The sequence below is a fragment of the Falco biarmicus genome, chromosome 2 (genome assembly GCF_023638135.1).
Source record: "Falco biarmicus isolate bFalBia1 chromosome 2, bFalBia1.pri, whole genome shotgun sequence".
In the NCBI taxonomy this organism is placed as follows: domain Eukaryota; kingdom Metazoa; phylum Chordata; class Aves; order Falconiformes; family Falconidae; genus Falco; species Falco biarmicus.
The window spans coordinates 100,700,068-100,725,434 of record NC_079289.1 but is presented as its reverse complement, the minus strand read 5'-3'; the positions used below and the strand labels follow the sequence as shown (position 1 = coordinate 100,725,434).

General features: G+C 43.0%; 1 protein-coding gene across 2 annotated transcripts in view; it reads left to right on the top strand.

Annotated features, from left to right (window-relative positions):
• HUNK (hormonally up-regulated Neu-associated kinase) overlaps nt 1-25,367 on the top strand; it is a 59,032-nt gene that overhangs the window by 15,230 nt on the left and 18,435 nt on the right. For both annotated transcript variants that reach the window (XM_056328809.1, XM_056328808.1), the window contains exons 2-5: nt 4,702-4,994; nt 13,834-13,889; nt 19,383-19,518; nt 21,359-21,486. In XM_056328809.1, the coding sequence (XP_056184784.1) occupies nt 4,702-4,994; nt 13,834-13,889; nt 19,383-19,518; nt 21,359-21,486 (613 nt within the window). The remainder of the gene's footprint in view (nt 1-4,701; nt 4,995-13,833; nt 13,890-19,382; nt 19,519-21,358; nt 21,487-25,367) is intronic.

The following is a 25,367-nucleotide window of genomic DNA, read 5'->3' as shown; positions in this document are numbered from 1 at the left end:
TCACTGGCTCTGTGGGTTCGGCGTGTGGTCAGGGCACAGATATGGGGAACTGCCCAATGCGAAATGTGCCTCTTGCACGGGCATGTGGATGCTGTGCTGGGACATGCTTAGGATGCATGTGAGCCACCTCTTTGCTTTGGTGCAATTTCATATGTTTGAGGCATGACTGTTCAGAGGGAGGGTGCAAAATGTGTTTTCTCTGGATGCAGCAGTGATCTAGCAACCAAAACCCTGGCTGCCAGATTTCTCCAGGCAACGCTTGGTCCTTTAAGCTGTCTCTTCTTGCTTTTCCTCAAGGCCTTGCTGTCAGTGTTTTTGTGCAGTTTGGTGTCAGTCAGCTCCACCCCCCTGCCTCTTTCTTGCAGATTCAGAAGCTCTCCTAGAACACGAGCTGGCAAAACCCCTCTGCCTGTGTGTGTCAAACACGTGGCTTTGTTTGGGTGATGACACGTGCCTGTATTTGCTGATGGTGTTTTAACTGCTTCATTCTGTAAGCAGTGTCACCATCTTCCTCAAGGATCTGGGGAGAAGAGTGGTGCTTGCACTTCCACCTCACCTCCGCTTCAGTATGCTTTAGCTCAACCTGAACTATTTTAGTGCGACGATTGAGAGAGGCAGCAATTGCTCATATGATGTGTCACACCATAAACTTCAGGAAAGTAATTCATTCCACCAGTGTAATTCTAAGAGTTGGGAACCAAAAATATGGCCTATTACTCATCTTTGTATCTCATAATACAGAATAACCTAAACCATTTATTTATTTACACAGCAAAGCTTTAACCAAAAGCAAAGTGTTGAATGTCAGGAGCCTCTGTTGCTACATATTCAGAGTAATTACTTGCTTTACCATTTGGTTTTTTATTTCTGTGCCAATATTGGCCAAGAATTTAAGTCAGGAGATATGCATGATGCAGAGACAAAGAGCCCATACTTGAAACATGGGAAAGCAAAACTGAATAATTGGCATGTCTTGACTAGGCTATGAAAGCTTGGATGTGTTTATTTTTTGGTTATCTAACATCTGCAGTATTTTCTCTACTGGATGCTTTTTTCTTCTACATGAATGAAATTTTCAGGTATATGCACACACATCTACACCGTACTGTGTACATTAAATGCATCAGTGCACATTCAGTCTTCACTTACCTTGGTCTAACTCCGGATGAACTCGGGGCTATTTAGCAAAGTTAACCCTGGAGTAACTGAGCACGGAGTGTTTGATCCCTAGATTTCCTATATATGCTTCAGAGAAAATTGTAAATCAGAGGAAAATCCAAGAAACCCAAACAAGCAAAAAAGATCCATAGGAGCTTTGCCTAAGAATGCTGACTCCATTGCACAACGCTTGTACACGGGATGCATTTCATTTAGGAAAGCAAAGTGATCTTACAAGAAAGCAAAATCAAAACAGACTGCAGTGCAAGGGAAAAGGCGTTGACTAGATGGACAGGAGACTCAGTGAAAGGAATCATAAGGAAGAAGACCCAGGAGGAATAGAGAGGAACAAAAGCTAGAAGCTATTATGGAGGACGTCCATATGAAGGTTGGTAGGCTGCTTGTGTGTTTAGGTCAGGTACAGATCTTTTTATTTAGCTCTACAGAGGTTTCTTTAAAGCCCCTGGCTTTTGAATAGTCCCCGAGATGGAGAGAGGGGCGCATCTGTCTACTGCAGCATGGACCTAGGAGAGGATGCAAGGTCCCACGCACGTCTGTCCCAGGAGCCAGCAGTGTCACACCAAAGCTGGTTTCCTGCCCGGTGTGGGAGGTGGAAGTCTGCCACAGCCTTACCTGGTGGGGTACTCCTCTCTTTCCCCTATGTAAAGCTGTTGCCACAACAGAGCTGTTTTTCCGCCTTTGTCAGCTCTGTCAGCTCTGTTGGTGGATCTCTGGGACCTGATGCAAGGGGCCTGGGAGGGGGAAAGGTAGCTTGGAGTCGAGGGTGGGTCTGACAGCAGCTTTGCTTGTCTGCTGGGATAGGTAGGGTGCCTGACTAAGTATCTGTCAAAATCAAGGAGAAAATTTGTCCTTAAGGCACAGAAAGCTAATTCCTTGTGACAGTGAAAAAGTCATCAAGTAGACGCGTAGTTGGCTCTGTCTCCTGGGTTCAGGTGGTTGCCCCCATCTCCACAGCTGTGTTCACCCTGGACAACAGATGTGGACACATGTAGTAGTGTGCTTTTTGTTGGTCAATGGATTGAAGATGACTTACCGATACAGGTAACGGATCACTGCTCCATACTGTTAATACTCCATGCTTTGTATCCTGCAGCTGTGGAAAATATCAACTTTTTTTTTTTTTTTTTTTTTTTTTTTTTTAATTTTTGCAGAGATTGTGTTGTGCTGCCAGCAAACAATCTGGCATCTCATGTTTCTGTAAGCCATGAATTTGTCCTCACCAGAATAACTTCTGTGGTTTGCTGTTTAAATAATCCATGCAAGCCTCTGTGTTCTCAGTTCTATCTCATTAGATGGAAGAACGTGCTAATTTAAGACTGTTTCCTTGGTGAATCACCTGAGGCTTTCAAAACCGGTGAAGTTAAGCTCTGATTTACCTGTTGTTTTATCTTGCGACTAAATGATCTTTAGTGTGACTAGTCAGAAATGTAGCTTCCAGGTTTTTATGGTCCAGATACTGCTCTGGGCTTCACCTAGGCAGGTGTCTTGTGTGTGGTGTTCAGCCTTATCTTTTGATCAAGAGTATTTCATCAGAATGATCTGTCAGCAGCAGAACTGTATCCAGCTATTAACATGCTCAGTGATACTGACTTCTGGCTCTCAGGACAGACTATGAAGCCCCAACTCCTGTAGTTCTATTTTTCAATTTCTCTGCTGATAACGCCTTGAATCAAGTCAAGTTCTCCTGTCAAAGGGTATGGATCTATTTTTGTTGACATATTTCCAGACTGTGTATTTTGTGGCTTTTGTTCTCTGTAAAGAAAAACCAAAATGTTCGCTAATTTAACCTTTCCTTTGCTTGCAGAAAAAATAAAGGTAAGGCTGATCAGACTGGGAGCTGTCATGTGCCTGATGTGTGCTTGGCACTTTCTCAAGCTAGGAAGGCAGCCAGATCCATTTTGAATAAGTTTGTCTCCCTGTTGCCAAAGCCCACCAGCACACTGTGCTGTGGATTGTCACGGGGTTGTTGGCCGTAGTTGAAAGTGAGTTTGCTGCGAGTAGTTAGTTCATCAGCCATGAGGAGGGATGTTGTACGAGCTGGAGGTGGAGGGAGGCCTCTTGGGCTTTGCGCTGTTGTCTGGGTGTTAAGAATAGGGTAAATAAAACTCTGAGGTTTTCCCCACATCTGTTACTCCTTTTCGTTGTAGGAGTAAGGTAATGCGGGAGATCCTCCAGGGCCAAATCAAGGCAGACAGCAAAGCTGTGGATGCAGCATCTTTGTGCCTCTGTCTAAGGGGGGCAGATGTGGCATTTTCTGTGCATTTTGTTGGACCTGTACCCATGCAAACAAGACTCCTTTGCATCATGTAAAATTCAGGGTCACGTAGGAATACCGAGCACTGTGTTTCCCCCCGCCCCCTCATCCTGACAAACAAGCAGCTGTCACTTGGGTAATGATGGGTGAGCTGAGGGCTCTGGGTGTGTGCGGTGAAGGACTTCTTTGTGGCAGAGCTCTGAGGAAATGAGGAGCCCTGGAGGAGGATTTTGTGGTGCCTTTTGTTGCTCAGCCTGGCACAAGCTGTTAAATCATTGTTTGGTGCAGATGACCTGGAAGTCTGCAGCACCCAATCTAAACAAGAAATCTCAATAGATAAATAAGTGGCTATAAATTTGAGGCAGAAAAAGGCAGATACTTTTATTGTGGCTATTTAGTGAATCCATTAAAACAATAAAAAGAACCAGATTCGTTAGGCATAGAAGAGAGCGATACCCTCGCCTGTTCCATCCTTTTGTTCTCATTTGGCATTCCGCACCAGCAGTGAGAAGGGAAGCGCTTGGATAGACACTAGCATGTGGTGTGTCGTAGGTTGTGGTACAGTCTCCCTAGTTTTATTGCATACTTTCATGATGGGCTTCAGTTGACTTGGACAGCTGTGAGCAGGTGTGCCCCTGAGAACTCGCATTAAAAAAAGTTTTGCAGAGTTGCTTAGTTTTAGAAGTCACAAGGGAATCTTCTTTCATGTACGTTTTGAAAGAGGAAAAAGAAATGTGCTAAGAGAGTGGTACCAAAATTATTTTGTTTTTCATAGCATGTTTTTATTCTGTCATGCGAAGCTGACACTTGGCTATAGTTTAAGAAACTTGTCATGGAAGCATGTAATCTCAACTCGTATATCCAAAGCCAGGAAAAGCCAAAAATGACACTTAAAACTTGTAAACACAAGCCTGAAGACTTTATGGGAAAATAGATAAAATAAATGCCCAGCATTAAGTATACTAAGTGTTATAGTGGGTATAGTTAATGAGATTGTCTCCTCTCTTTTGTTACCTATTCCCTTGCAGTAACTTTTGTCTGTCATTGTAAAAGGCAATAAAGAAAGAAATTGTCAGTGGGGTTGGAAAAAACAGCTATTTCTCAGACCTGGGTAGCTGTGCCTGAAACCATGGCGCATCAGTTGAGACTGACATTGTTTTGTGGTTTGGTTTGGTTTGGGGTTTTTTTTGAGGTTGTTTATACAAGGTTAAAGGACTGAATTATAGGTGTGACTACCAACAACTCCCTCTCCTCTGTTTTTTCATTAGGTGGCAGTGAAAGTAATTGACAAGAAAAGAGCCAAAAAGGACACCTATGTCACCAAGAATCTGCGACGAGAAGGGCAGATCCAGCAGATGATCCGCCACCCGAATATTGCTCAGCTGCTGGATATACTGGAAACTGAAAACAGCTACTACCTTGTCATGGAGCTGTGCCCTGGTGGCAACTTGATGCACAAGATCTATGAGAAAAAAAGACTTGAGGAGCATGAAGCACGCAAATATATCCGGCAGCTTATCCTGGCAGTTGAACATCTTCACCGGGCAGGAGTAGTTCACAGGTAATCTTAAAAACCCTTTCTGTTAAAATTTATCTTAAAGCCTCCAAGTGGTATTTTGGCATTTATTTGTATTAGTAAGGAGACTTCCTTATGAGAACATACTTCTGACAGCTTTTTTGGCTAATCTTCATGGTACTGTTGTAGATACTCATACTTTAGAAAGTATCTGCAGAAAGCACTTAAGTAGGTATGTAGCTGCAGGTGAGCACATGGGAGCCATGCTGACTCCGTGTCCTGAAATATAAGCCTGTGCTTTGCAAAAGTAGGGCTCTTTCCCTGTAAGTACTATTTTGCCTCTTCAGAGCTCTGTGCCAACATTAACTAATGAATCATTTCAGTATTTCTTTGAGGAGGTGGTTGCATCTGTTGTTTTACTGGTGGAAATACAGCGGTATAGGGAGGTGAACTGATTTGCCTAAAGCCTCGCAGCGACACAGCTGGGACAAAGCCCAAATGGGACCACACAGGTCCCTTGCTTCTGCTTCTTTGCTCTTTCCATTTGTTACATTGCCTCAACAGGACCTTGCAAGTTTGAAGACAGTGAACTGCAATGCAGAGTATGCAACCATTTAGTTCATCTCGCAGTGTCTTCTCAGGAGAAATCCAGAGCTGTTGCAATATGTCACTTGCTTTCTTTAGGACCTTTGTTCAATTGGTGTATAAGCAGGATGTGGATCTCCTTGCCAGGAACGTGCTGTGGAGTTAAAAGTTTCCCTGGGCTCCAGAGGAAACAGGGCAGGTTCATCAGAGAGAAGTCTGTGGAGGTTTGCTGAATGAGTAGCTACCTCTGCCCGAAGCCTCTAATCAGCAAGTGGTAGAGGCTGGGAGAGTGCAGGTGGAGATATCACACATTGTTGCCTGTCCCTGTCACCTTCTCCACTTACGTGCTCTTGGCTGCTGTGGAGACAGGACGGTGGGCTGGGTGGACCTTTAGTCTGAGCCAGTATGTCTTGTCCTCTGTTCTTAGGTATATTTATAGGATAATGTCTAAGAAGGAGGCTCTGCTTTCTAAATTTGGGCCAACTGGTGTTAAGTCTGGACTCCCACATAGTTCCCATATGATGCTGAGCAAGTTGTGTGGGCCCCATCCTCTTAGGTTATGTAGGCACGTCGCAGGAGCTAGATGCCTGAATACTTTCGAGGATCTGGGTCTTAGTTTCCTTGGCTGCACTGACTGTGTAGAAGATGGAGAGCTGTTGTACACACCCATCCAGAGGGCTGCTGTGCAGGCAGCTGGCAAACCGCCTGAAGGCAACCCACAGCCAGCTCCTCCAGCTGTGCCCAGCTGTGTGCTGAGCTGCCTACCACTGTGCAACGCTGTTGGGTGCATCTGGCCTGGTGGAAATGCGTGTGCTCTGAAAACTGCCTTTTTTTTGCCTAGAATCAATCTGTGTGTTCCCTGTGGTCCCTTAGGGATAGGTGCTATGTGCACATACAACCTTGGGTGTACTGAGGTCATATCTTGAGCGAAATTTCATGGTACTACTGAGTATTCGAGCAGCCACCATGTCTGTTCTGCAGGTTCTCTATCGGCAGCTAAACTGCTGACCTCTTTAAATTATTAACCCCACAGTTTGGGGCATTAAAAGGGAAGTCTACTTCCTGCTTTAAGGGATCAATTGATACCTGGTATGTACAGAGAGAAAGGAAGGAAAAAGGTCAAAGTTTCTGAGATGGGCAGAGGAAAACCCAGCAGGAACAGCTGAACATGTTTATCTTTTAACAGCAGTGTTGCGTTCAGCAGCAGCAGTTCGTCTCCCTGAAAAATTTACCCTCTGCATAGTAGCTGAAGCACTTACGGGGGGTTGGTAGGCTTAGCTTTGATTCCCTTCTTTTTGAGAGGAGATTCAGACCCGTATTTTGTACAAAAATAGCTTGTTCACTAGGTACAAGCTAGAATCAACAGGCTGCTCTGGTGGGAAGAAAAGGCTTTGGGGTTCAGAGAGACCGTGAGCCTGAGGAGCTCGAGTTCCTGGACGGATGCTGCACACTCGCGGCAGTTCTGGCCCTGACCCCTTCTCTCCGCTGTCCGTGTGAACACAGGCGCAGCTCAAAGAGACTGCAGTGTGTGGGACCTTGACGAGCAGAGCAGAGGGAGGAAGCAGCCCTGGAAATACTGCCATGCTCTGCTGCATCTGCCAGCTGAGCTCTATCCGTCCGGCCCTGCGGCATTGGATTAATCCTTACCCCAAAGGCAGTGTACTCCATCCACTCTGTTTCTCAAGTCACAGCACAGCACAGAGCTTGTTCTTGGGAGTCTTCCATCTGGGTAATGAGCAGGTCCAATTCTGCTTGAGCTGATAAAACTTGACAGAATCACAGGCCGTGTATCTGCAAGTATTTTCTCTAGCTTAACCATTCAATGCCTCGATTTATTCTGCAAACAGAGTATGTAGAGCAACGTAGGGATGCAGGAAGAACACTGGTGGCACAATCCATATTTATTCTCCTGGTTCTCTGTGAGCGAGAGAGGGAGAAAGAATAATAGTTACCCCAGGAGTTGTCCTTCAGCATCAGCCTTTTGATCGTGGCAACTCTAAAAACAGGCTACTCGATCAGCAACTGAAGAGGGAGGAAAAAAATAGTGCAGAAGTCTGATTCATTCTCACCCTGGATGAAATGGCAATGTTTTGTTGTTGTTATTTTTAAAGCAGGTAAAAATAACAGCACTTTCATCTACGTGGTAATCTGTGGGTGTTGGCGTTCACTGCCTGTGAAACAAAACACGGCATCCTGGGCCAGAAGGCAGTCTACTGTTTGTCTCTTTCCAGGTGCTTTCATCGTTCACATTGAATGGGGCAGGACATTGAAAAGTGTTCACTGAGTATTTTATTACAAAAAATCACTGGGTTTGTCTGCATTATTCAGGAAATAATATAGATGGCTTACCATGTTCTTTAACTCGGGATGAAAAAAAGCCAGATGAAATAAATTGCATGCAATTTGCTTACGTTATTTGATGAATACTACTTGGTAAGCTTCATGACTTACAATCAAGACTCGGCATGGCAGAAAAGCACTCTGATCTTTGGACAAGAACTCAGTGGAAATGCTTTTGTTAAGAGGCACTGATGTGTGAACAGTGTAAAATTAAAAAACTTCAAGAACCATCCTTTTATTTAGAGAGGTTACAAAACCCCCAAACTCATGTTTGACTGTGTAATATAGATATATTTTAAATTATAAATATTTCATCTACTACGGTGGGTGAAGGCTGCAGGTTCCTGAGTGCAGGAGCTACGTCTTTGATGAGGGGTGTCCAGGTTTCAGAACTCCTTGGCTGCTCACTAAAAAAAAAAAAAAAGCCACTGTTCTATATATAATTTTATGTAACTGTTTGTGTTTCATTCCTTCTATTAGAAGAGCTGGTTGGTTGCTAAAAATATACTTTCAACAAGCTTAGCTGTGAATCAGGTAGGAATATTTATCTTTCCCTCTGACAGAGGAAAACAAACCCAAATGGCAGTGTCTGGTGAAGCTTTCTCTTTTCAGAGGGTGTTTACATAGGCCTTCGTGCTGTCAAAAAGCAGGATGAACAATAAGCCCCTTGGGAGTGTAAGGACAACAGAGAAAATGAAGCAAAAGCCTTGGTGCTTGCCACTGTATCCCAAAGGAAATCCTCAACAACCCCTTTAAAGTAATTGCAATTACTGTCAGGATGTCAAAGAAAAGAATTTAATAATGTATTGGTAGCAAAGATAGCTTTCTATATTTCCCCTTTTTCTGTCTTCGTGGCAGTGTATTCATACCTTCCACTGCCATTTTGTAATTAAAACCAGATCAGGAGTTCGAAAGACACAAAAAAGCCCTGAGGTTTTGAGCGGAGTTTGTATATTTTTCCATGATCTCTTTCCCTAGCTGAGTAAGGTAGTGCCATGCAATCCACTTGCTGAGGGTGCTACGGGGTTCCTGCTTGGGTACCTGCTGCTTTGATATGTTGGCTTTGATAACTTCCATCCGATTAATTTTAAGTGCCAGTAGTCTGGCTGCTGATGCAATATTTATGATGGATCCTGCACTACAGAACAAAGTCTCCTTTTGAAGTGCAGAGCTGGTTTGTCTCTCTATTTGCTGTCAGATTTCAAAATTATCTTTGGGCATTCTCTTTTGGAGTACTCTGCTATAAACAAACTAAACATTGTTTTAGTGAAGACAATAGACTGAATTCCTCTTTTACAGAGGCAACTGCGTTGTACTCGGTGACGTTGTGACTGATAGAAGAATCAGACTCAATAAATAATATTTTCATAATAAAGCCTTTGAAATGTATATGGACGTGATGGTGAACCCAAATCTCTCCAACCTTGCCAACTCACCTCCGGCTCTTGCATGGGGTAGAAAGTGGGCTTGCGAGTTGGTAGTTAAGGAGTGATTTTTTTGTGGTGCTGTTCTGATTAAAAATAAGGTGCAGGAAACAGCAGCCAACAACTGCTGCTTTGCAGCTGCTTGCTGGTAAAACCTTCCTTCTCATCCCTCCTCCTCCAGACAAGCAATAAAGTGTGAAATGCAAAAACTTAAATTTTGCCGTCTGATGCCTGCAATGGCACTGAATAAGCGTCGTTCAAAAGCACACTGAGCTGACAGCTGAAGCCGGCGGTAGCTCGTGCGGTGGAGCAGGCTTGTGCTGCTCAGGGGAGGCAGTGGCTGGAGCTGGGGTTTCCAAAGTGGTCTGTGAAGCTCTTAAGCAAAGCCAGAAACAAATCAGCCCCATCAACAGGAAAGCAAACTCCTAGACAAACGCATCCCATGGAGGTGTATTTTCGAATACAGGGAATGCTGAGTGTGTGTTGCTAGCTTCACGAGCTGACTAGGCATAAATATATGCTGACTCCCCACATTGTGGTAATGCAGTTTGGTGTTTCTTGAGTGTCTTCATTATTCACAGATTTGACTAACTTGTACTATAATAGTTAGACACTCTCAGCATCATGGAACTAACCCCTCAGGAGAAGGCAGAATCTTTTGTTCCTTTAGTATTTAATCAGAGGATATTTTGAAGCTTTTCAGCAATGAATGCCAAAAACTTGTGTAAGGGGGGGGGGAAAAATCCTTTAGCCCTATTTTATGAGGAGCTGTGACAGTAATTAACAAGGTCAGATTTACTTCAAGGAGGAAAACTTATGGTCTCCAGCAACTGCATTTCTTTTCCCCAACTCAACCCCACACAACGTGACGTGTGCTGCTGCCATAACAGAGGGCTTGCCCAGCCCTTCCAGTTGCAAAGCAGCTGTGTCCAGCCCACCACAAAATGCAAGCCACGTGCGAAACTATGAGGCTCTTTGAGTCCGCAGGGACCAGCATGTGTATCTGATGTTCAGTGCTCTGGGTCTTCTCATTGACTTCAACAAGGACTTCAATTGCTCTGCGTGTCATAGCTGGTAACTCACATTCTGCCTTGCAGTATACAGCTATTAAAAACATGCAAAAAACTCCACTGACTAAAATAAATAAGGAATTATGTTTACTTTCATTTGTTAAGCCATTGATAATATAGTGCATGAAATTCAGGGTTCCCTCACACTTTTGGTACTACTCTCTCCATTGCAATGAATTAATGTAAATGTTCAAACAATGCAGCAATTCAGATAAGCCTCTCTTTTTCTTAAATGTAACTAAAGTTTGAATTGGACAGAACTGACATCATAAAGCATTTAGGAAGTTTGGGGAAAATCAATCTTGTCTGTAGGGTGAACTCAAGGCATACGTGTAGTTGGATCGTACCACTGCACTTTTTGTCAGAAAGAAATGGTGGGTAACCTGGTGCATTGTTAAAGTCGCTTAAGGTATTCACTGAATAACCCTTCTGTCCTGATGGCCACGGATCTTGTCCTGACATGCAGGCTCTGTTTGCCCTTCTGCTGTTCTGGCTGTTGATAGCTGCCATCTGTATGTCCCACTGCCAGCTTGCTGCAGGGGGTCGGGCTGCCCAGGGGTCCTGCCCTCAGGTCCACATCTGTGTAGTAGCGGTTCTCCAACTATGGCTTAGTCTGAGGATTTTTGGTTTGGTTTTGCACGGCTTTTCCTTCACGCCTCTAAGGCTGGTTTGTGTGAAAACTTCTCGTTAGGTTGCATCAAGGAGTAAAAAACGATTGTCCTAGCTCCTGGTGTCACACACACAAAAAATGCTTTCATTGACATGGGTTGACAAAAATGTGCATATGGACTATTATATCAGTTACTACTTCCCAGCAAATGTGCTGAGAATAGACATATGGGTAAATATCTTTAATTAACCAGGTCTGATTGCACTCTATACTCAGGCTATATTTATTTCTTAATTTTTTTTCCTATAATAGCTTTAAAATGCCCTGAAATATTTACCTTTAGTTTTATGTTTTTAACCCTGAATCCTTTTAAATATCTTTTCTTGTGTTTATGTTTAATCCTCCTGTCACTCATTTATTATTCTAATTGCCTGCATGCCTTTTCTCCTCATCTTACAGCTTTCATCTTTCCATTCCCTTATCTTTAAAGTCTTACCTCTTCTTAGCTAATGTTTAATATACTCAGAGATTCCAAATGTTTTTTCTTCTTGCTTTGAGATGTTGCAATGTATGACCCAAAGCTCCACATTCTTCTGTTAATTTCAGTTTAGTTTTGGCTTTTTTTTTTTTTTTTTTTATCCCTTCCTCTTTCCCATATTTTTTTTTTTGGCAGTCTCTCCAGTTAAATTCCCAGCCCCGATATCTTTCTAGAGGCTAATCACACTGTCTGTGAAAACCTCCACCTGCAAGCAATAAAGACGTGAGATGTGAAGAAATAAGACCTTCTTTGGCAGTAGGGGGAAGCAGAAGCGGGTTGATCCGGATCCATCTGGCAGGGCACATCCTCCTTGTATGAAGCCATTTTGCAGCAGCAGCCGCTGCCCTCCGAGGGAGGCTCATTTTGGAGGTTGCAGGGCAGTGGGTCTGCAGCGCAGTTGCAGCACGTGGAATCTCCTTTGGATGAGGAGAGGGATGCTGTGGGTGACAGCTGGGCTCTTGGGGTGCACAGCCTGGAGCCAGCGCTCGCCCTTGGAGCAGGAGCAGGGCTGGAGAGTGGGCTCTTTGTAGGCTGGGTCTTGGTTCAAAACCTGGCCAAATGTGGTAACATCGTTGTTCTGTTACTTGAAATTAGCTGTTACTTTTAACGTGGCTGGTTTCCTCAAGGTAACGCACTGGGTTATTGCCAGGGAGGGAGCATAATCCCCTCCTCCTGTCTCTCAGGCTGGTGCTTTATTGCCTGAGTTACATTCCTTCTCCAAGAAGACGACTGCTGCAGAAGACACTCCTCTCCTGAAGACGCGTTCAGCTGGACATTCTAGGAAAGCCTGGATATCGCCCCTGAATACCTGAAATTTGCAAAATACTCTCCTTTGGTAGATTCCTGTAGTATTTCCCCTGTTTCTTTCCACATGTGTCAGCAAGGAAAATCTGCAAGAAATGCTTACTAGGGTGTAGAAGCATCTGGAGAAGGTACTTGTAGTTGTATTGGTGAAGTGAGTGGCATCCTACCTGCAAGTGCTTTCCTGCCTCAGGTTTATTTGAAACACAGCATGGATGTAAAGTGAAATGGAGAGGAACGTTTTTAAAAAGGCTTGGAGTTGATGACAGCTGTTTTTCTTTCTTTCCCAGATCCTTTCTTGTGGAAGTACTTGGTGTGATTTGGTTGGTTTACTTGTCTTATTTTATTAAGCCTTATATCTTCATCTGTAATAGAGGCATCCTTCATTACTCCCTTTGCCTTACAAAGGCAAAATACCATGGATGTCACTGACTTCCCATAATTATAGCTGATGGCTTTATTATCCAGATTTTTCTGAAGCGTGCTGGGAGAAGCATCACTGCCCATCTGAGCTATTGATATCCCGGCATGGTGATCGTTAGAAATATTTAATGTCTGGATGGAGGAAAAAATCTTGTGATAAAGACACAGCCAACTGCTCGAAGTCATGAACAAGTTGTGTAGCAACCCAAAGGATTTTTTTCATATTATACTTAATGCTTAGTCTGTACAGTTCGGTGTTTTGGGGTGTTTGTGTGTGTCTGTGTGAGATCTCAGGAATATTTTTCTCAGGTAGAACATGGCTTAGGAAAGCACAACCATGTTCTTAAGTGATGAAGGGGTACATGTAAAGCGTTGGTTGTCTTGTAGAAGGAGACTGCTTTCATTTTATCCTCTCCTTCCCAAAACTGGTCCAGGCCCTGATATGTACTGTGGCTCTGTGAGGTCAGGCATGGTGGAGAAAGCACTATATGTGGCACTTGGAAAATCTGTGTGGTTTCTTCTCTCAGCTTTGTTACTGGCCTTCTGGATGGCATTGGGCAAGTCATTTCAGTCCCTTAGCCTCAGTTTTCACCTCTATCAAATGAGAGTACCAATGCTGACCACCCCTATAAGGAGCTTGGATGCTTCATCCCCAAGGAAGGTTGATTCTGGTCTCCCTTGCAGATGGTAGCAGTGGATAGACGTTTGACTCCTCAGATAGATCCCTGCAGAAGAGTAATGAGAAAGTGACTTCCAATTCCAAAAACATATATTAGAAATGTTTCCTGTGTCTTAAGATTTCTGCAGACTTTTAAGTACATGAGAATTCTGAAGAACCTGATTAATTACAGGATGTACTGACAAACGTTTATAAAGTAATTTTGTGCCTGAAGAATAGGTGGGAAACTGTGTGAAATCACTGGTAATTTTGGAGAGGAGATAATGCACGGGGCTTTCTGCTTTGAATGTGGAACCGTGTGCTGTTTTCATGATACGTGTTATTATATATGAATCTTGTAAATACACTGGTGAGAGTGATGGGAAACTGCTTCGTTATTTTGGAGGCTCACTCAAAATATTTTATTTCTTTCAGAGACTTGAAGATAGAAAATCTGTTGCTAGATGAAGACAACAATATCAAGCTTATTGGTATGAAACCAGTTTGGCAATTCCAGTAATTAAAATTGGTAGTTTTGGAAAGAGAGTTTTTGAGACTTCATAATCCTCCCTGTGACAACTGCTAATGTTGCTGCAGAGAGGAGCTGAGAGAGTATAGATAGCAATCAAGCTGTTCCTGACAGCATCTTGTGAAAAATTGTTCCAAGTAATTCATCTTTAACTGGGTATGGGAATAATCCTACATCTTTTAACCAACAGCTTTCATATTCAAATCAGGAACTTTCTAAAGAATTAAAGAATTGACACTACAGAAGTAATTTATTTTATTATCTTGATAATTTCATATTTACTAAGGGTTGGATTCTGCCCCCATATGCATATGCTTCCGCTGAAGTCAGTGGGAGTTGCACACATTTTTAGCAGCTGGCAAAATTTGGTACTATATTTATATTCATTAAATTTGCTTCCAGCACCTAATACAAAATTGGTTTAGAGGGCTGTTAAAAAATAAAAAAGATCAGTGATAGAGTCTTGATTGTATTTGGGTATCAGCTGTAGGCAGTGCTCGCTTCATTCAAGCTGTGCAGACATTTTAGATTAATCATCGGTGGGTATAGTCTCTCACTGCCTCTGCGTAACTCCCATTAATGTTAATGTGGGCACTGAAAAGAAAATATTCGCTTCATAAAATAAACCCCAAACATCTGTTTATATTTATCTCCATGCCTACACTTTTGCCAACAGCAGTGTCTGTAGTTCCAGGCTTAAAAACTCAACTACTTTCTTTCTTCGGAAGGTTTCATGATCTGAAAAGTGATGAAAAGCACTTAACATTCAGGTCAACTGGACACTCACTGTAACGTATAAAGCACACGCACTTCCAAACAAACAAGAAGAGGATGGCAATGAGATCTGAAATACTCAAAATTTACATAGGGAATTCAGTCTTTGGAAATACTACCCTGACTTTTAGTCATTACTCCGTAGTAAATCAACTGACTCTGAGCAAATAATAGCAAAGGAGAACTCTGCACTACCTCAGCTGCGGGTCAAGAGGATACTGATATGTTACCATGAATCATTCATCAGTAATGATGGATACCACCCATTATCTTGATTTAGCAGATAAGTGAGACCAGATGGTTTACAACAGTGCTATATGAACATCTGATAGATTTAAAGAATTTTTATAACTTTCCTGTTACTGGGTGTTTGATTACACAACAGTATGTGAACTTGACATCCAAACCCAGACCTAATCAGATGATACATGTACAAGTAAAACTCACATGCCAAAAAAATTACTTCAGAACTGTTCCAGCAGTTTCATTGGCTTCGGTTGCACAGAAAGGTCTCCTCGCAGTGGGTGGTGTGGGAAGAATAGAGAAAAGAGACAGTTTGATTTTCCATAGCCTCGCTAGCATTGAAATAAATTGTCCTCAGGTCTGCAGCCCGATGTTTTAAGCAAAGCAGATTGTGCACAGTATGTATTTTAAAACAAAGCAATTAAATTCCACGTCCAACTGGGTATGTTACAGAAAAATAAAGGTTGTTTTATTAGTAATAATTTCGCTGTAAGTAAAACCAGATTTAATATCACAGTCAGCTCATGCTGTATCTCACTAGCGATGTTGGTGATCTCTGGTTGTTCACCTTGAGGAAGCAGTGCCTCTGTTCTGCGTGCTCTCTCTGCTGCACTTGCAGGGAAAGCTGGAGTGGGGGCTGCAGAAACCATCCTCGTGTCCCTGTGCAACCTCTCCTCACCATTTTCCAGGTGGTAGCAGAAGTAGTGCTTGCACTGCTATGCAGTTTTCCATTGCCACCAGGGTTTCCCAGGACAGGGAAAATTTTCCAGCACCCATCTGTGGCTGGCAAAATGGACCATACAATTTATAGACCAAATAATTTCCTCTTCCTCCTCCCTGCCTGTTCCCTCACTCAGCTCAGTCAGTGCTTAGTACAATATTTTATGTAGTCTGTCTTTCTAGAAATGTAATGAATCAGTTGTGTCATCACATAGTTCTGCCCAGGAAGGTTCTTCAGGAGGGAAGAACATGTTTTGAGGAATTACGTGCTGCTTTTCATGCTTGGGAGAAGAGACTTAAGCTACAAAACCCACTCACATTAACAGCTGTGGGGTGGGAGCTTGGTCTCAGTGTCTTGTACAGCAGCAAACACACTAGTACCTAATGAAAATGTTGCTTTTATAAAACTGTGAAATGAAGAAAACCCACCATAAAGGAAAAAGAAAAGGTGAAATGAAGATTAAAAATGTAGCAGGAAGTGACATTGAAAGTCTCTGCTTGTTCATGCATTTCAGTGAGAGATGAATCCCTTGAGTCCCTTTCTTCACCCAGCTTCTTAATGGCACCTTGCTTTTGTTACTCGTTTTAGCTGCGTGACGAGATGGTTTATAATATGTTCTTAGATAGTATTATTAGAAAAATTCCCTTTGCTGTGCTAAGTGGACTTATTCTTAGCTGTCTGTTAAGTCTCAAATCTAAGAACATCAGGACTGGAAATGCTGGAAATAACTCACTTCATCTGCCAGCCTGTGGTGCCAGGTGTCTGATAAAGATGCCATGAAAAGCCACTCGCAGGCCATGAGAAGTCCTTGGCATCCTGCTCGAGTACCTGTGGCACCACAAACACCCTGCCAATACATAGCTCTGCTGAGATCTGTGGAGCTCTGCTGGTCAGACTTGTCCACGAGCTTGGTGCTCAGGCTTCTGTTATTTAATAACTCTTTCCCAATTTTAACTGTCACAGCTTGAGATAGCCATTTATCCATAGCTTGATGTTGATTTCCTGGAGGCGTTAAAGAGTAGTAGTGTAATGCGATACTTCGATAGTACGAACAGTGGGGGTGGTGGAGTTGCCATGTCATAATATTTACTTTGGAAAACCAAGTGTGGCCTTTGATCTGAATTCTGTAATTAGCTCGGCTTATTGAAAGGAAGCCCAAGGCAGAGGCAGGAATGGCAGTGAAATTATCAATGCCGGTGGTAATAATGTTCTTACCAAGATCAGCAGTGCATCCTTAATAAAAATCACGCTGCGATCATGATGTGCTGCCACAATGTTAATAACAATATTTCCATTTCTTTTGCAATAAAACCCCTGTCCCCAGTATGCATGCATTTGTGCGCATTCTGCATTTCAAGAGGCACTAGGGGAAAAAAAAAAACAAAAACAAAAAAACCAGCCTAGACTAAAAGAATGAGCTGAAAAAGATGAGTAAGATGTGTATAGTTTAAGCAAGTAAGATAATGAAAAGCACCACTAGAGCATCCTTCCATTGATAATGATAGAGGGATGCAGATTTACACCATCTCAGAATATAGCCCTTTGATTGTAATACTTTGATTGTAAAATGTTGTATTACAGTCAAAGTAATTTTGAGGTGGTATGACACGGTAGGGTAAAGACCATGAATAATACTGCGTTGAGATGTTATTTCTAGGAATTAAAAAAAATATTTTACAGTTGATATAACTTGTCTCAGGCCATAGCTAATAAATATGTTGATTAAGTAAGTGGATCCTCGGAAGTATTTGTGTAAGCCTCAGGAGTAATACGCATCTAGCAGAGATGATTAAGCAGTGTCCAGAGACAATTGTTTTCCATCAGAGACAAGGAAATTGTCTTGATCCACCCTTCAGTTTTTACAATGTTCTTCAGCAAAACCCCTTTGAGCCTCTTTAGATGTTTAATATGGTGATTCTTGTCTCTTTTATGCTTGTCTTGCTCTCAAAGATGACTTTGGGCACTCCAGCTCACGTAGTCATCTTTATAATTACATTTTTTTGTAAGCATCATTATTATTTCTTTTGCCTGGTTTTGTGAGGGAAGAAAGCTTATGTGACTGCCCTGTCAGGGCTCTTCTGATCCCTCGAGGAACTCCTGTCTGATTTCAGCCAAATTTAACGTGGTGCGAAAGCTAAAGGCTGGTACTTCAAATCTTAAGCAAATAAGTAGGGAGGAGGGACAGGAGAGAGGCCCACATTAATGACTGTGGGGAGAGAGTGTTGCATGGGCCTGCGAGATGTGATGCTTTTAGCTCAGCTGAGCAGGTGGGTAGCACACCCAGAAAGCTGCTGTTTTGCGAGACACGTAGATGCAAGACATAAGCCTATAGGAAGAGTCTGCCTCTCCTGCCTCGTGTATGTTTAAGACGGTTTTCATTTTAAAGGCGCATGCATTCTGGGAATTTTTAAGACTAGATCAAAAAAAGGAAAGAAACAAACCAGATGTAAGTGTTCTTAATAGCAGTATTTTAGTTGTTGCAGCTGTCATCAGTAACAAGCTATTAATAAATGTGAACCTCTTTGTGACCTCCCCTGCTCCGCTACTCCTGGATATGTTCCCCAGCAAAGGCTGTTGTCCTGGCCCGTCAGCTTTGCCCATGTCATCCTCCTCTTGCAAGCTCGTCTTGCTTCTTCTCCTTATCACATCAAGTTGTTTGACTTAACTTTCAGGACACTTTACAACCTCTCCTCACCATCTATGTCAGCTGTGGTTTCATAATTGCTTTCTCCCTTTCCAGGGGTGGGCTACCACTAAACCGGGTGGGCTTGCACTCTCCTGGCTGCACATTGCCCCCAGCTGCTTCTGCTGCTTCTGCTGCTGGTGCGACTCTGTCTGCCTTTCTTTCCTTGCTTAGTGGTTTAATTTTTAAGATCCTTCCCTAAACCCAGCTCGGCCTGCAGCCATACCAGCACCAGAGCAGACGGGAGATTTTGGGAACACCCTTCTTGGCGCCAGCCTGGTCCTGGGTTGGCTGAGAGCACTTGGGAAACTGCAGCCTCCTCCAGTGCAGAGAGGCTCCCTCTTGTCTCCAGTCAGCTCATGGTGCCAGCCTTTGCCAGTCCCTTGTTATTAATGCCAGAAAAAGTGTCAGATACACCCAGGGGCCAGAAATACAGTAATTCAGGGCAGAAGTTGGGGAGGGGGGAGCCAAAGCAACACATTCCTCTTCTTGCTCCAGGATCTCCCTGTGTTATTTTAGAGCTGAAACGCTGAGTCTGCAACCCTGTGCATTTGTGCATCGCCACAGTAGTCCCAGAAAACAATAACCTCTGCCTTATAGCTGATGGTTCATTTACACGATTTAGAGGAAAATGTTGAAGAAGTCTCACTTAAACTTAGCCTCTGCATAACATACTGCAGCAGTATGGAATCCATGACAGCCTGAGGTGGCCTTCTGCCCCATGCAATGGCATCACGTAGTGCTTGGGACAAGCTCAACAGTGGTCGTTACCATCCATGAAATGTAGTTGCTTTGTGTATGAAATTGATAATTGTGCATGTTCTAAGATTTTTTTTATTGTTTCTGGAAATCTCTGGTTATTTAGCACCTCAGAGAAACAAATTATATTATATAATGTTTTTGCATGTGGGTGATTTTTTTTCTTAGGCAGTTCATTGCTTAACTTTTGGAAAAAAATGTACTTTCTTTCCTTGTGTTCTAGTGTCGTTTTACTGTATGTCTCTTTCATAACTCTCTCCCTGTGCCTTTCACAGACTTTGGATTGAGCAACTGTGCAGGCATCTTGGGTTATTCTGATCCATTCAGCACCCAGTGTGGGAGCCCAGCATATGCAGCCCCTGAACTTCTGGCAAGGAAAAAATACGGGCCCAAAATAGACGTTTGGTCCATGTGAGTTACTTCGCTAGTTTATAATTGTTACTACTGTTACCACTACCCATTGCTCAAATGAGAAACGTTATTCGTGTGTTTGGCTACTCTGAGCAAGAAAAGCTGTTTAATTAGCATGACTCTCTGAACTAAATTACACAGATATTTTCTTCTGAAAGAGATCTTTTATGTACCTGTATATAGATTACTAGAACATACAGCACAGAGAGACTGCAGTAAAGCACAGCTGTTGGTCAGTGATGTTCAGACATAGTAGAAGGCATGGCTCTGGCACAAGAGGGCCAACAACTTTTCTTGTTTTCCCCGAAGGATTCTCAAGCATTCACGTGGGCTTCGTGCACTACCCACAGTCAAGTGGAAATGTGATACCAAGTCAAGTCATCACTTTGAAAGGACCGTCATTAAAGGGGAAATAAAAATGGCCAAAAACTTGTGAGCCTTTGTGAGCTTACTAGTGTTCAGACAAAAGAACAGACAGAAGTCCCTGTTGCCAGAGGTAGAAGAAGCTACAAAAATATTTTGGAGTTGGTGAATTTGTCCTCAGTACTGCTGTAGACTGTGCAATTCCCACTACCTGCCAGTTGGCCCTGGACATGGTATTGGTTATCCATTGATAACCAGGAGAGGAATTGGCTGAAATCAGTTGAGTTTTAGCTTTTGCTTTAGTATCAATAAGTTTTCCCTGACCAGGTGGGGATAATACCATTTGTGTAAATTTCAGTAAAGTAACAGAATTACGGTTATTCCCAAGTTGAAGTATTTGGAATGCCTGGAAAACGTGAAGAACTGTATAAGCACTACTATTGCTAAGGAAAATTGGCCAGTGTTTAGATATTAGATGAGGACCTGTGTCAAATTCATCTCTCAGTTTGACCTGGTGGGTCCCCTGTTGCACTTCAAGGCTCTTTAGAACTTCGTCCCCTGCTGAAGCCTAATTTACAGTCTGTCCTTGGAGGAGACCCACAGCTATCATTGTATGGCTACTGAATTTCTCACTCCAGCAGTGAGCCATCCATCCACATCAAGGGTGATGAGTACTAGCCCTGAGGAATGCAGGCAAACAGAGCACAGTCATTCTTGTAAACCATTTGAATTTCTCCAGTAATAAAATCCTGCTCTTTTTTTTAAATTGAAAAACCCCAGAAAATATGGTTAACTCCTACTTTTCCTCATAGCTGAAAAAAAGGTGTCTGTGATCACTGTTCATGATAGTGCCTCGTGTTAGTTTCTCTCTGTTCACATATGTGTGTTCAGCAGACTAGGGAAACAGATTCCCAAAAGGGAGGTGTTCCATTCAAATTGGATTTAAAGCCCTTTTAAGAGGAAAAAGAACAAGAGTTCCAACCCACTTTTCATCGCGGACTTTTCTGGGTATAAACAAGCAGTAAGCTTACTGCTCTGAAAAATGTCATTGTTCACACCTGATCTTTGGGCTGCACCAGAGGGCGTGGAGCTCACCTTTGGGTGCTCCACCAGGACCTGCAATGTCCCTGTTGCTGTGGGCAGTCATTCCACACCAAAGGCAGCACCAGGACAAGGCCTCCAAAAGCAGTGTTTTTGTGCAGCCTGAGAGACTTAATTGTGGTGTGGCATTTAGCCGAGGAGTTGCCCAAGACCTGGACTCAGTTCTGTGGCTCCCAGCTTATGCCCTGCACATTGTGTGGCCCTCCATGAGCAAACCTCTGGGAATTCTTGCCCAAATTGTTGTGTGCAACAGAAGAGAGCGCTTTTTTTTAATCTTTTTTAAAAGCTGTCAGACACTTAAGATGAAGTACAGTCACTAAATCCTAAGCTTATGTTTTCCCTTGTTCTTGATCATTTTCTCTACATTTTCTTTTAGTGGGGTGAACATGTATGCAATGTTGACTGGAACATTACCTTTTACTGTGGAGCCATTCAGCTTGAGAGCTTTGTACCAGAAAATGGTGGACAAAGAAATGAACCCTTTTCCCACCCAGCTCTCTGCAGGTAATCCAGGGGGTGTGCTAGGACCTGTTCGGATCCAGTTGGTCAGAACTGTTGTGGGATTGTGAGTCATGCTGCTGACATGGCACACTAATAAATACTCCTTTTTTCATTTTAGCCTCCAACAGATCTGCGGGAGTTGCTGTAGTATAAATACTTTTGCTTTGACTTCTGTATGTAAGCTGGAGAAGTGCCAAGTTGTGCTGAATGTGAGAGAAGAACAAACCTGTGAAATTCTGTGAAATTGCTTTTGTAGAGTAGTTGGTCAGTTTTGCTCATTCAGATGATTTTACCATACAGGATGGATGCAAGGATGCATCACTTTGAAATAACAGATTCCTGGGCATTGTCATGACTAGGGCTGAGTGATAAGCTACCTTGAATGACCTCAGGTTTATTACAGAATAATGACATGCATGCAAAAAATTATTTGGGGACAGTGACCTGTGACAACCTTTGTGTGTTCACAAAATGCAAAATTGTTGATGTCTTAGTATTAGAAATATTAATTCCTACATCAGAGCGATGTCACTAGGCAACAGGATCATTTTTCAGCTTATAGCAAGACCGTTGTCAGCATTTGGAACAAACTCTGTTTTGTAGTTGGTTATTTTTGTATGCTAAATTTGTTGTTCATAGAGAGCTTCTGTTCTTCTTATCTGGCAGCCTGTTTACAAGGGACGTTCAATAAAATTAAAAGATGGCAAATAAAAAAAGGATAAGAGAGCATACATTTTTCACTCAGTACACTAAGGATAGCAACCATTGTTACAACTTGTAAGAAAAACCCCTTGAAAGTTGTGTCACAAGTTGAATTCTTCCAAGTACAGATTTACCTGCATATGGAAGAAGTAGGTAGTGAAGGGTTTTCTCACGCAGGTTATCCATGGGTCGAGTGGAGCATGTTGTTCCTTGTTCAGTCAGCATCTGTATGAAGTACACTTTTCCTGCCAGCAGTTCATATTGCTGGCATGTTGTAAAGTGGTAGGTTTACAAGTGAGCTGGGATGCTGCAAGTCTTGTTGCTATTTGGCGCAATTAGAGTGTTTGGTATTTCCATTCTGGAGACTTTCCATTAGGATTCAGTTGCACAAAATGACTATTTTAATGTTCTAGCACATGCTCTAAAGCCCCACTGAGTAAATTAAAAGAAAGATTATAGTGACTGCTTCATGCTGTACTGATTTAGATGCCAAATCCTGCATTGATTGCAAAGTTGCTCTTGAATTTGGGGACTTGCATGTGATAGTAAATATTTTCCAAGTTTGGCAAAAAATTTACCAAACTTACCTCCCGGAATGAGGCTGTTAGCAATAAAAAGCAGTGATATGGTGGCCATGTAGTGTCTTTGAACCAATGAACTGTTTCCCTGATCATTGTTTTCTTTCAGTCTTCTTTAAGTGGGAGATTTCACTGACTTCATTGGGACAACCCAGTTGTTAAGGGCTGAATCACCCACAAAAGGCCTGTAGAAAACCAGACCTTGGGTAGCAAAAAAAGATAACATTACTTTTGACAGGTTTCATTCATCCTATCATTTCATAATGGAGATCAAATTTTCTCACAACTGTGTCTCTGTAGCATTTCTAGCTCACTGATGCTATGGTCTCCAGTGAAAACAGTATTTTCTTTATCCTGTGAGAACTATAGCAGCTTGAAGTTTCAGAGATGGTCGCAAATTAATGGAATAGATTTGAACGTGTTAACCTTTATGGATTGTGAAGAAAGGTACGCATCAGTTCTTGATCTAAGTCATTGGCATTGTGTGTTCACTGAGATGGCAAACTGTGATTTAAGGTGACATTTGTTCTTGCAAGGGTTAGGCTTTGGGTCAGTTGGTAAAAACTCTGCTCCTCTGCTCTGCGAATTGTTGTGTTTGTTAACCTCTTAGGTTTATAGATCTTTTTCTTTAATCGGGTTTTCTTTTCCTGTGCATTCACATACAGACTAGAGCTTTTTTTGCAGGAGTCTGTTTTGCTTGTTCAGGACATTGTCTTTCAATATTTAATTTCACAGTTACTGAGCACGCAGTACCATCATAAAAGTAGCCGGTCTTATCACTAAGCAAGAGTATATTTTATTTGTGTTAGTTAAAATGTTGGGTGACTGTGAGCACCCAAAGCAAATGTGTAGCAACAGAGAAATTTTGGAGTCAGTGTTTGATTTTCCCATTTAGGAAAGTTTTTCATTAAGCTTCTTAAACAACACAGCTGTCTGATTATTGACTTTAGGTAAGCAGTGTTCAGTTGCTCAGGAAGCTGGTATTCACCTTGCACACGTTCCTTTTTCCCCTCAATTTACGGCTTCTGTATGCTCATGGTCTTCCTTCTGGAACAGAGAAATGAAGTGGAGACAAGAAGCGCCATCGTCTATCCATGCCTGTAGTCTGGAGGAAGGATTTTATTAGGTGCAGCTCGCTCATGGCTTGTGAAATGACCTCATTGCATTTTCTCCAGCTGGTTTTCTAAGCAATACCAGTATACCTAATTATAACCAGGCACACCCTCACAGTGTGAACAAGATGCTACATTGGTTTGATTCGTGGCAATGAACATGAAGACGGCAGAAGTCTTGCAATCCCCACCTGACATGCACTCTGCTTCTGCTCACTGCTGAGCTCCATGCACTCAAGGAAGTTAACAGAGAAATGTCATTTCTCATGGTGCTGGTCTCTCATTTGTCAAAAGACCAAAGTTTACCTCCAAATTACACCATGGGAACAGAATTCCACCGAGTGCTGGTCAGCGGCTAATCAGATTAGTGCTGTCCTTGAGCTCGTCGTAAATGAGGCCTCAGGTAACGAGGCCCTGACGGGGTTTGCAGTGCCCTGTGCTGCCAGCCTACTTGGTGCAGCAGGAAAAATGGCTTCAGGCACAGTGGATCCAAAAATCGATTGGGCAGCTTCGTGTTTGCTCCCTGGCGGACTAGTTTTGCTGTCCCACAGCCGTGTGGCTAACTGGGAAAGGTTTCTGTTCTCCTCCTGCCATCTGACAGTTCAGATCAGCCAAGGTGCTGTTACTCATCTCTTCCATGTCGCCTGGGTCTGTCTGGCCAGGGAGCTCCCAGGGGGGATCTTCTCTCCAGAATTCATTTCTCCCGGTCTGGATCTGTGGATCTTTGTGGCGCTTCACAAGCTTCATTTGGTTAGTCTGCCTTTTGCCAAGGAGGGAAAAAAAAGTAACATTTTTAAGGAGACTTGAGCTGATTTGGATGGCTGAGGGTGGTGGTGATGGAGGGGCAGGGTGTTGGTTTGGGGAGGGGTTATTTATTTTGCTCTGAACCTGTGGGATACATACGGTTTGTAGCACAAGAGATGGATGAAGTGCTGGAGAGAGGAGATCGGGTTCGTGGTTGGCCGTAACAGGGGGTTCGGTGCCCAGGAGGCATTGGGGGTGGGGGGGGCACTCAGGACACATGGAGGGCAGCCGCGCATCAGCTTCCAGCAGGCTTACGAACTTGGATGTAGGGTTTTCCTGCTGCTTCTGCAGTATTGCTGTTGTAGGAAAATAACAAAAATGCTGGAAAAGATTTAAGTAAAGTATCTCACAGAAATCAACGATTTGTGAAGAGAGTTTATTAAAAAGCCAGCTAATGCCAAGCTGAACTGGTAAATACATAATCGTAACACTCTCTTATCCACATACAAGCTTCTTGATGGTAGGCCTGTGTCAAAACAGAGAGCTTCTTGGGGCCCTCTCCAGCTGATATTTGATTTTTGCAGGATGTTGAATGCTGAGGTTACCCAAGCTGTCAGGAGTTGGCACCTATTGAGTCTAACTCTGACTTATTTGAGTAGAACCCCTCCCTTCCTCATGCCTTGCCCTGCCCTGGCGTGTCAGCCCAGCCGTCCTGTCCATACTGGTGGGGAGATCAGGGTGCTCGGGA